The 12385-nt window shown below is 42.3% G+C and overlaps 1 protein-coding gene across 3 annotated transcripts in view; it reads left to right on the top strand.

The window, feature by feature from the left end:
• stxbp5a (syntaxin binding protein 5a (tomosyn)) overlaps positions 1–12385 on the top strand; it is an 82313-nt gene that overhangs the window by 30390 nt on the left and 39538 nt on the right. For all 3 annotated transcript variants that reach the window (XM_068576715.1, XM_068576714.1, XM_068576713.1), the window contains exons 3-5: positions 1467–1548; positions 2578–2678; positions 10487–10621. In XM_068576715.1, the coding sequence (XP_068432816.1) occupies positions 1467–1548; positions 2578–2678; positions 10487–10621 (318 nt within the window). The remainder of the gene's footprint in view (positions 1–1466; positions 1549–2577; positions 2679–10486; positions 10622–12385) is intronic.

Genomic DNA, 12385 nt, shown 5'->3' with positions numbered 1-12385 from the left:
CCGTTGATGAGGTGGCTTTATTCATTGGTCTGGTCACGACACACCTCAGGAATGATGATATGCATTACAGCTTAATAAATTACACTGGTGACCGTCTGGGAGCTGAAGACGAAGTTTGCATTGGGGGAAAGGAGGAGTTGATTATTGGTGTTTGAATTATATTTTGAGGGCTATGCTTGTTCTCTTGTTGTTATTGCTATTATGATCATGACCAACATGTGAAGCAGTTTTCTGATTCATTGTAAAACAAAGAAATGACTATTCCCCTCAGTCTTGTTTTGTCATTCTCACTGTTTTCTGTGTTTTCTATGTGCCTGCATGAAATAGACTCCTATAACGTTGATATTGAATCTGTCTTCATAATTTACTGCATGATTTAAAGTGTGTTTTACTTGGAGACCTATGCAGGGAATTTACAGTCACTGGTCATATGCATAGACATACAACCAACCACACACACACACACACACACACACACACACACACACACACACACACACACACACAAACTAAAGATGAGCAATAGTATTGTCCCGAGGGTGTCACACCTCTATGTGCCCCCTATATGAAAAATTGCCACCCCCCACCTTAATCCTGAGAGTCGTAAGAAGAATGAATGGGTATAATCAGTAAGCTCACCCATTCACTCTCCTCAGGAAGAGCAGCCAGTAATTCTCTGTCGTCTCCTTCTCTTTTCCCGCATCTCTCTTTTTCTCGATCCTCCCACCACTCTGTGCATGTTTTCTCTCTCCTCTGCATCTTTTATCAGAGTTGCCGATCTCTGAATAACTGTATTCTCTCTCTCTCTCTTTCTCTCTCTCCCTGCGATTATTTTCTCATCTGCTCACATAATATCCACCTCTTCTCTGCTGATTCATTTATATAGATTTGAAAATCTGAATTCTCCCCTTCCTTGCATTTGCTCTCCCTCAATCCTGGTACAGTTTTTCCCCCTCGCTGCAGCACTGCCAATGTTCCTCTGTTTTGTTTTGACTTTATCTGTATTCCTCCCAAGCACTCTCTTCTGTTTAACATACAACTGTTTCTGCAATCATCCACCTGCATAATAGTGTTATGGTGCTCTTAAGTACATTTAGTATAAGAACATCTGCTCTTAAAATAATAAGCTTGTTGGTAAAACTAAGCCCTATGCTGTACAATTACAGCGTGTGGAAGAGTGTGACAATCATTTCAAGAAAGGAATGTGATTGAAAGGCTATTGGGGAGTCAGACAGGCTGAATCCTGTCGGTGATGGATGTATTCAAGCTGTGTTGGTACACCATTTAAATCCACTGTGCAAGTAACCAGGTATCAGAGGTCATGACCTTTGAATCAGGTGGAGCAAGGAGCAAAAGACCTTCAGAAAAACACTGTATGAATATTCAGTGCATGCCATCAACAAACAAAAACGAGTGCTTTGACGTTGCATATGATAATGTACGTTCCTTGACAGAAAACCTTTCAGGTTTGGTCGTCCAGGCGTGGAGTGTTACTGTCAGCACGAGAGTGGAGCGGCCGTGATCCAGCTCCAGTTTCTCATCAATGAGGTAGGTCACAAAAAACACGAGTGAAACATTAAAGTCCTAGACTGGTAATTCTGTGGGTAAAGTCCACTGTACTCTATGTCTTTAACTAACTAATAATACTTATGGGCATATTCATAAATACATTCCACCCCTTAAAGTGTTGTAAAAGTAGTCCCCACTGTGTGCTGTTGGAGGTAAGGATGTATAATGGTTGTACTGGTAGTTTGAAAGTAACTCGACTTCCTTTTCTGCTTAACTCCCTTAAGTCGCTTCATGTTTTTGGGCAATGAGCAGTTCACTTCCTCATATGCTACTGTAGCTAAAGTAGGAATACACATTGGAACAAGTCTTGTGGTATCAGTGGGGCTGGGTTGCACAGACTGCCTATTTTTATTTTTATTTTTTTTACATATTTGATTGAATGAAAAAAGAGAAAGAAAAATATGTCTTTAGCTCGAACCAAGAAATTGGTGGTAAAAAGGAAGGGACCGCATTTTTGGTTCTTATTGATCCGATGCACTTGTCAATAACACTTGTTGGTGTTATTGAGGACTTTATGGAAATATCCAGCTGACACGCTGGTAACATTTGTTTAAGTATTGAATAACTACTGCTTCCTGATTCATGTGGCAAGTTTGAATCACTTCATCTTATTGAGAAATGCAGTATTTCATGCTTAGTTGTGTGTGTGTGTGTGTGTGTGTGTGTGTGTGTGTGTGTGTGTGTGTGTGTGCCTGTGACAATTTCAATAAACCCTGAGAGGGATGGAGATGATTTTTAGTGCCTCCTACACACTCACACACACACACACACACACACACACACACATGCATTTATATACATTTTATGAGTCATTGCTGTTACCTGGGAAAAAGATGCCTAATTTAAAAATCAGTTTCCAGGGAGTGCAGCGTGACTCACGCATGTCAGGCCAACAGCGAGCAGCCTGTAAATGTGTTCGTGGACATTTCTGTCGTCATAACCTACGTGCCGTTCAATGACGGTACCTGTGGTGTCTCTGAATATAAAATGACCCTTTTGTTGTTACAGGGAGCGCTGGTGAGTGCTCTGGCTGACGACAGTGTTCACCTGTGGAACCTGAGGCAGAAGAGACCGGCTATCCTCCACTCTCTCAAGTTCAGCAAGGAGAGGTACGAAGGGCACACTAAAATGCAAATGACTAGAAAGACCTTCTGCTAATTCGATGTGTCCGTCTTGCTACTACTCTCTTTTTCTCCTCAATTACGCCCTCACACTCGCTCTGTTGCAACATGAATTGTGTCTTTCCGAGCAGGGGCCTGTGTCACAGTTTGCTGCCCGTGCGAACTGTTAGTTCTCACTGACTGCCACGCTGTATGCAAACAGACGGCATTTCATTTGGCAAATGTGTCTTTGCGCTTGCTAAACTGTGCACAGGGCAAAGGAGGTGACATAGACGCTCTCGCTGTGGGTCTCCAACTGAACTCATTATTTGGCTCACTTACTCTGCCTTTGAAGGCTTTCCCATCACTGCGGCACACGTGTGAACCTACCAAAACACCTGAACATTTACACTGGCAGGTTGCTGTCACACACACACACACACACACACACACACACACACACACACACACACACACACACACACACACACACGCAAACAAACAGACGATAAACATAAACACACATAAGCAATTAATAAACAAAGTGTCACACACACTTTAAGATGGTGGATGATGGTGTGTGAAATTAAAACTTCTGACATTCTGATTTTTGTTATAATAATTATCTGACAAATATTATGTAACCATGTATATAAGGACTCAAGTCCAGGAACATTTGGTACATGTCGACCCCTCTTTCTCACCTTTATTTACTGTCAAAGTGGTAAAAGGGTTGTACGGTTGGCGTGTGAGACCATTTTCAGAACTGTCCATGGTGCTTAATTAATGACAATTTAATATTCAAGGACTGATATTTGGCTGACAAGTAAAAAAATTCACACAAAAATATAGAATTTTGAAGTGCAGAATCACCTCACCTCAAGGAAGTTTCTGTCCACTGTCTCCTCCAATCACAGATGCAGCGACGAACCATCAGAGCCAATCATATCATTGGCCTGTGATCTGTCACAGTTAAAAGTGGCGAATGGGTTAAACGTCAGAGCCAATGATCTGAGACAGCGCTGATGTGATGGACAGGTGGCCGGCAGCGTCTTTTAGGGCGGGTTGTGTTCTTGCGTAGGCGCTTGACCGCCTCTGACATTTAGTAAGCACCGCCGTCGACCAACGCAACGACCTCGAGACACAGCAGCGGAAAGGAGCGAAGTCACTTCATCTCAAGAGAAGTCGATTGAAAGAAGAAGCTACAAAGTCACATGAGGCATTTAGAGTGGGAAGACGTTAACCTGAAGCAATGGGCGGAAGAGAAAGAAGAGGCCTGAGAGGAAGAGTAGTAGAATTTGGGAAAGCGGGAGCAATGGAATTGTATGACAGAAGGAAAGAAGTGGAACAGGTGACACGAGCAGGAGTTCTTGAGCGGGACCAGACGTCCCACTTATTGGCTTTCCTCATCCCATTAAAATATCAAGAGGATAAATGGAGCCTCATGACTGAGGTCTATTCTAATAACTGGCCTTACAGAACACCAGTCTCTCTGTGACTATTTGGATACTCTCAACTTAATAATGACAACAAGTTTGCATCTTTTTTATTTAGGTCACTGGTTTCCGCCCACAAAGACAGAAGGCTCAGGTGAACTGGAAACTTAATTGTGTCTCCGTGAATGTGTTTGTCTACTTAAGCACAACACTTACCAGCTGGGTTGCGAGTAATTGCATCATCTGCCGCGCATCAGTTGATACCTATAGCACGTACACCACATAGAGACAGATCCAGGACGGGAAATAGAACGTTTGCTTTTCCTGACAGCAGCCGCTTTGTTGGGCATACACACAATAATGGGCAAGGTTGCATTGATGGTTGTCAAACAACGTTGTATGTGTTGCCCTTTAGCCCTGCGACATACTGGCAACTTGTCGACGGCATTCCTGTATCTTTTGGCACTGCACGCTGACAGGTATTGATAGCGGATTGAAGTGTCTCTTACATGGGTATCATATTGTTTATACAAGTGTTTTCTGGTCAGCTTTTCATTTGCTGTCTCTGTGAAGAGATACACAACTCTGCAGTCCTCCATTATAATAATTGCTGCCCCAAGGAGCGGCCTCCAAAGTTATTGGGAACATCAGGGTCTAGTTGAGTCTATCTTATTTCAACTTTTCTATCACACAGTTTAGCCAAGTGTCTTGTACTCTGAGAAGCTTTTAAGATCTCTTCTGGCTCTGAGGCTATAAATATCTCTCTGCTTTGTATATTTTTATCACAAGTCGACAGTGGTTGCTCTGTAATATAGTCGTCAAAGGAAATAGCATCAGGTTATGGTTATTAGAAGATCACAGTTTGAAGTGTCATCGGAAGGTATGAATGACTGTGGAAGTATGCAGCAGTGTAATTGGTTTATGAGACACTTTTATGAGACACGTTGCAGGTTTAAATTGGACAGATTTGTAAAACCTATACAAGTTGTAGTCACCCACTTCCACTCTGTCTCATCTCCTATGTTTTACCATGGCTCCTTTGTTTTTTTCTCTCTGTATGCGCAACGCTTGTCTTTAGTTTGTCAGGGTGTGGAGGAACCAACTATAACCATAACCATAACCATAACTATATCTGCCACTGGGCAACAATACAAAAAGGCAACAAAAGTCAAAGAAAACCCTTATGTTTGAACTCCCCCACAAAATTCTAGGTACATCATTAACCATGGGATTTAAAACAAATATAAAGATAAGATAATTTTGAGAAATAATTCACCAACATCATTTTTTTACACAAACACAACAATTTGTGGTTTTAGAGGGAATTACTTTGCATAGCAAATAGCAGATTACCTTCCACACAGTACGTCTATGCGGCGTCTTTGCTAGGTAGCGGTTAACCTCACGGTGACAACAAAACTAGCTGTTGAAATGTCCGACATATAACTCTCCATTCAACCACAAATTGTTGTTTTGAAAAAAATACAATGAGTTAGCCTGTGAGCTTTAGCAGTGCGGGTAATCTTTTTTAACTTTGTTTCCCCTGCTAAGCTAGGCTAATAGCCTCCTGCCTCCAGGTCCATACTTCATGCCCAGATATGAGACTAGTATCAATTGTCTCACCTTACTCTCAAAGAATAGCCTTCTCCACCAAATAGTGCATATGTGCTTGTTTTTAAAACACACCTATAAGCAATAGACTCCTTTCCCTTTGCGAGTATGCTGTGTTGTTGCACTGGCCTGTTTCTTCTAAACTTTTTGGACACATTTATTTTCTATACAACCTAAATTCACCTTTTGATGTCTGGAGGTGTCCTGTCTTGTGGGGGCCCATTCCAATACTCAGAAGCACATCTTTCTCTCCCACCTTCCTTTTTCTTCTCGCCTTCCTTCGCCTGATCAGTATTCGAGTTGATGGGGAAAAGCAGTGTTGCAGAAAGCCCTCCAGCGTCAGCATCCATTCACATCAGATCACAGGCACTAGGAGAGAGGAGAGAAGGGAGGAGAGGAGGAGTTGAGACAGACTGGGCCTCAGCCAGAGAGCAGTGAGTCAGTCTGTGAGTAGGAGTGTGGGGATGGAGGGAGCGCAGAAGAAATCCTGCCGAGTCATTCTGGCGTAGGATGCTCTCGTCACCTCCTGGCCTCACAGGAATGCACTGCAGATGTGGAAGCTATCGTCTACGCAGGGTGATATGATGGGAGATGATGAGAGGGAGTAATCAGGGCCAACATATACACACACACGCGCACACACACTTGGATTTTCGAAGCAGATACGAGTCACTTAATATTGGAATTTTTAATCTTACGTTCCAAAATATCTATTTTTTTTGACAAAGCTATTGCTTCAATTAAATTAATAGAAATTCTTGAAATGTGTTCATTTATTCAGCAAAGTATTATTTATTGACCAATATTTGACTGATTCAGTTTGCTGAACACAGGGAGGAGGGGGGGGGGGGCATTAGATACTTCAAACATTAGGACTCTGCCTTTGTTCTCTTAACAGTGATGCTGAATTTCTTCGACATCTTTAGACTTATCAACACTTATTCAACTTTTAACTAACTCATTGTCAGAATCACCAATTCCAAGCAATCTCAATTTCTGTCAAATTATTTTGTGCAATGACAAGAATATTGTCCAGAAGAAGATTAACACATACAGATACAGATTTAATTACAATACAGAATATTTAAACTCATTAAATGTTCTGTTACTGCTTTGCTGCAGCAATGGCAGACTCATCACTGGAACTAAATCATAGTGTTTCCATAGCACATTATTGTCTAGTCAGCCATTCAGCAGTTTGTGGTCAGCGTTTTGCTCCAGGGCAGTTTAATAAAAATTGTTCCGAAAAAAAAAAGCAAACTAAATCAAGTCAGTTTAGATCAACGTATTTTAGTGGATGGACGGTGACTTTCTAATGACGAACAGGCACAGATTACTCCACTTGCAACAGTCCTCTTTGACAGGAACATCACATAAAACCAAACATTTCAAAGGATGGTTTTCTAAAGTATCCCCCTCTCATTTGCACTGAACCATGCTCTCATACGTTTAGCCCACAGTGCAGTTAACCTCAGAGTTGTGTGTGACAGGCGTCTGTCATTTCTGAGGCAATGTGTTTGGCCCTGAGCCTGCGAGCTGGCAGCTGCCTTTATGCGTCGTGATCACTTGAAGCAGGACACTCGTGCGTGTACAACAAGTGTGAACACAATGGCGCGCACAAAAGCACACTTGCACAAACAATTGGTTGCAAACAAAGAAATGGAAACACACACGCTGCTAAATTTCGAGCAAATTTGTATAATTACGTATGCTTCTTGCCTCTCAGTCGGCCTTCTAATACTAGCTCTAAGAGCACTGAATCACATGGCTCGTATGTGCGCACAGATACACAGATAGAGCATATTTATACAAGCATATACTGCATATAAGAAGTGGATGGAGTTATCGTTCCGTCACCCGTTGGATCTACATCTTGAATTACGTCTGTCGGCAAGTTCTCAACCAATAAACGTAATTTAGCATAATTGGAATTCGGGGGAGTGACACAGAGATGCCGTGTACGACTCTGGTAGCGGCTGAGACCTGTCAATCACAGTAAACCTGCCCTAAAGCATACTTTATTCCATGGTATTTACTAAATGAACATCATGTAGCGAATGAGATTGTACACTTGTGTTTACAATGTTTACTGAGGGAATAAGTCATGAGAGAAGCAAGGTCATTTTCTCATAGACTTTCATACAATCTGATTTATTTCTGATACCAGAAAAGCTGCCCCCTGCTGGTAAGTAGAGAGAATGCACATTTTTAGACACTTCCTTCTGCATTGCCTTCACACGGCAGAACTGAAGGTTCCCGCCTGTGTGCAACAATCATTTACAGAACAAACGTAAATAGGTGAGTTCATATCGGTTGCTGAGATGAATACACACGCAAAACTAAACCCGAAAACCAACACATGCACTCACCCGAGCCCTCATATGCATAGAAGAGGCACATCCGTTCGTGCAGATGGAAAAAGACATTAAATCTAGTGGACAGTCCGCCACAAGTTGTCATGAAACGTCACGCGGCTCTTAGCCATCTCAATGGTAGTGAGTCTGTAGAGTGTGTGCGTCTCACTGATCAGCTGTTAATGGAACAGTAGTAAGTCATCTCGTGCTCTCGCAACCTCATCTTCATGAACAATTCCTTTGCAAAACTACAAATTTAAATATTCCTCCAAAATGTCTTTCGCAAAAACACATCGGTCATGTATAACTACACATGTTTTATGGGAACGGATTGCAAGGTAGTGATGTCGCTCTGAGTCAACTTGCATCATCAGATGACCATGTGCAACTCCATTATTGCTCTCATATTTGATTAAGCAAGACCATATTCCTGTTAGTAAATACTGTATGTAAATGTAGGTTAGTGTGTTTGAGTGTTTTGAGAGTCTCTGTGTACAATAGAGACTGTTTGGATGAGATTTATGTCAAGTAGCCCGATTTCTCCCAAAAAAATGAATATATTCATGTTTTGGAGCATAGCACTGGGGCAGGAGAAAGGTGTGTGAGTGAGAGTGTGTGTATGTGTTAGTGTGTGTGTGTGTGTGTGTGTGTGTGTGTGTGTGTGTGTGTGTGTGTGTGTGTGTGTGTGTGTGTGCGTGTGTGTGCATGCGTGTTTGTGTGTGTGCTGTAGTAGGAGCTCCTACTCTCAATACAGCCCTGAAGCAGCAATGTGAAAGACTCAGAGAGACAGAGAGAGAGAGAGAGAGAGAGAGAGAGAGAGAGAGAGAGAGAGAGAGAGAGAGAGAGAGAGAGAGAGAGAGAGGTATACTGCGCATTAAAACAAACAGACCCTCAAAGTCACTGCAAGGACATGTTTACACAAATCCATGTGTTGCCGTGCTATTGAGTGTATGTATATTTATACAGTACAATGCAAGGTTTATGTTTAACCCTTTCTACGATAGAATACATGCATACTGATAACTTCTAGCATCATTTGCCGAATATGTTCAGGAGGAAAATAATTGCTGCCCAGATCACATGTTTCAAGTCGAGAAAGTGTCACTTTCTTACACTTTGCACAAAAACAATCACATGACTTTCATACCAAAAACTCAAAGACCAGAGTTTGAAGCCAGCATCCCGTATTTTGTTCACTCTTTTCTTTCAACAAGGTGCTTTTACTTGAACCATAAACCTGTTAATCATGCTTTAGTTAGGAAAGGGAAATATTGTCGCGAAAACAAATCCCATCAGTTGATTTTGAATGTTTTGCATATTCATTCAGTTACAATATATCCTCAATATCTTGATGTTTATTTTGATTAAAAAAAAAATATATATATACATTTTATTCTTATTACATATATATATACAATATGGTTGTAATGTTATGCAGTTCAAAAAAGAGTAATTGAAGCCTGGGGAAAGGGGTTGTTTGGATCTCTCCTTGAATACTGCACAGGGCCTGGTCTTGAGTTTAATGCCAGTTGTATCCCATCTAATCGGATTATAAAAAGAAAACTATTATTTTTTTGACATACTGTATCTAAAGTGTCTTTGACAGCAGATATTACATTGAGATATTCAACTTGTTGTGCAGAGTGATCCCATTTCTAAAGATGAGCCAATCTGTCATGAACGCAGAGGAAATACTCCAGTGTGTCCTTCCTGTTGGAAGTAATGGATACAGAGGAAAGTCAAAAGCGATGGATACAATTTAATGTGTCTCCCTACTTGGGTGGTGTGTACCAGCTGATGAGCCAGGGGTGTTGTCTTATAAATACAGGCCCCTGAAGTCCACAGGTTGAGCTCAAAGCACCGTGCAGAATAAAGAGGATCACTGGAGGAGCTCGGCGACCTTGAAATATTAGCAAGGCGGATTACCAAGGTTGTACATTATTATTCCTCAGACGGATTGAGGGTTGAATTGAAGGCTGGATGAAAGAGCAAAATGATGAAAAAGGAATGAGAAGATGAATGGATAGCCACAGCTAAAGAGAGAAGGGTTTCTAACCTCTCATTAAACTTAAGTCTGATGGATGGATGAAAAGAGGAGACGGGGAAGTGAAGATGAAAACAGGAGAATTCGAGGTGTCTCTTTGCCCTCATGTGCCCCGTAGGTCTGGATTGAAGGTGGCTGATTGAATTGAATGACTCAAAGATCTCTTTGGTTTGCCACTCTCATGTCGACTGCTTCGACCTGATGGAGTGGTAAATAATCCTCTCACAGGTTTTGCATAATTTGTCTCTCGTTATAATAGGACGTTGAGTGATTTTCAAGAAGCTTCTGTCTCTCGGATGTCGGTGTCTTTGTCCCTGGTTCCACCTGATCCACGCTTCTCCTCTTTTAACTTGTGTCTCCATCTCTTCACAGAATAACCTTCTGCCACCTGCCCTTCCAGAGTAAATGGTTGTACATCGGCACAGAACGAGGGAACATCCACCTCGTCAACGTGGAGTCCTTTATGCTCTCAGGCTACGTCATCATGTGGAACAAAGCCATTGAACTGTGAGTATAACTGCCCACGTGTCACCCTCTGATGTTGCCTGCCGCGCCCAATGCCTTGCAGGTTTCTTGCATTTGCTCTCCTCTTTTTCCTCTTCTTCAAACGCTGCAAACTTAGCATGCCGCTGTGCAGGTTTTTGTGCGGCATGGAGGGGGTTCTCATCCGCGGTGAATCCCTGATACACAGATCAATATTTGAACTCTGTAGGAATCAAACTCATATCACTAGCACTGCAACATTGATCCCAGGCTCTATTGACTCACGTTGCAGCACTTAAGTGATGCAGTGGAATCAACATTTTACCTTTCAAAAGGTTATTGTGGCTTGAATATAATGAGATAAGAAAGAATCATTAGTCAGTCTGGATCACTTTCAGGCACAGTATCGGACTCCAGGTAGTGAGCGACCTGTCTCTTTGCTGTTTCAATGGATCTGTCAGTTTGACAGGCTCCATTTTGGTTCCCTGCTGTAGCGACTTAAATTATTCACTGGAGCGTTTTGCTTCACGCTTTCCCCCTCATCCCCTTCTGTGCATGTGTGTGTGTGTGTGTGTGTGCGTGTGTGTGTGTGTGTGTGTGTGGAGGAGGAGAGAGGGAAAAGATGGAGGAAGGAGGGAGGGGGTGGAACAGGTGTCTGCCGAGATCAGTGTACGGTACACACAGACGTCTCGTCTCGACGACAGGGCTGCAGAGAAGTAAAGGCGAGAGAGTGAGGGGTGGGAGAGGGGAAGGGAGGGGGGTGTGTATGACAGAGAGGAGACGGGAGTGGAATGGATGAGACAGGGCTTTTGCCTGGGGTAAAGGACATGCAGAGGAGGAAGGTGATGGAGGAGAGGAATGGAGTGGCGACAGAGGGATAAATGCAGGTAACAGAGGGCAGAGCAGTGAGGATAACGAGGTGGCAGGAAAAAGTTTTCAATTAAAGAAAAAAAGGGCAGAAGAGGAAGGCAAGGGGGGATATTGATGAGAAAGAGGGGAGATGTGGATGATAAGATAGAGCGGTAGATACAGGAGTTCTTCCGGACTAAAAGATAAGCAATAACTTACACTTTTATTTGCTAGACTGTATTGTCCTTGTTTTTCATTTCACCTTTACGGTGCCATTCACTCCTCTTCACCTTATTTCACCTCAATGTCAATGCTTTTCCCCCCCCGACCACCCTCATAGTGGTTTAAAATAACTCCTCCATTCCAAAGCTGTTCCTGATGTCATGAAAAAGTTCTCTCTATGAAAAGTAAAAGTTAATACATCTATAATTGCTGTAGTCCTATCCATAACACTGCTGTTAGTATTAGACTTTGAAATGAAATACTTTTACATAAAATAAAAGGTCCCACTATCCTGTAAGTGGAAATTTATTAATTTGATATATTGTGGTTTCCATCCGTTCCGCCCTGCATATTTATTGCAAAGGAGCTTCCTATATCTTTTGGTTCAGGCCTCCATCCCTCTCACACACATTCTACGAGACACTGTGTCTTGACGATGGCGGCAGTGCCAGTAATTGAGTCATGGATTTGTTGCAGAAGCTCTCAGTTTGCATACATGTCTATATGTATGAGTGTGTGTCTGTGCTTTGCTTTGACCCAGATCAGAGAGGTGTGATGTGATTCTCTTCTTCTTTCTTCTTTTGTTCTTTGACAGCTGTGGGGTTGGTAGGGTTGCAGTAGTCCAGGTACAAAAGCCTCTGTACCTTTCCCATTGTTCTTCTCTGACTCTGAAGAACGGGAAATTATTGTCGTGCTGAAACAATTTTTCTCTTTTTG

The sequence above is a fragment of the Clinocottus analis genome, unplaced genomic scaffold, assembly GCF_023055335.1.
Source record: "Clinocottus analis isolate CAN_PGR_092001 unplaced genomic scaffold, fCliAna1.0.p SCAF_15, whole genome shotgun sequence".
Taxonomy (NCBI): domain Eukaryota; kingdom Metazoa; phylum Chordata; class Actinopteri; order Perciformes; family Cottidae; genus Clinocottus; species Clinocottus analis.
Note: the sequence above shows the minus strand (reverse complement) of the source record. Positions and strands in the feature narration are given on the sequence as shown.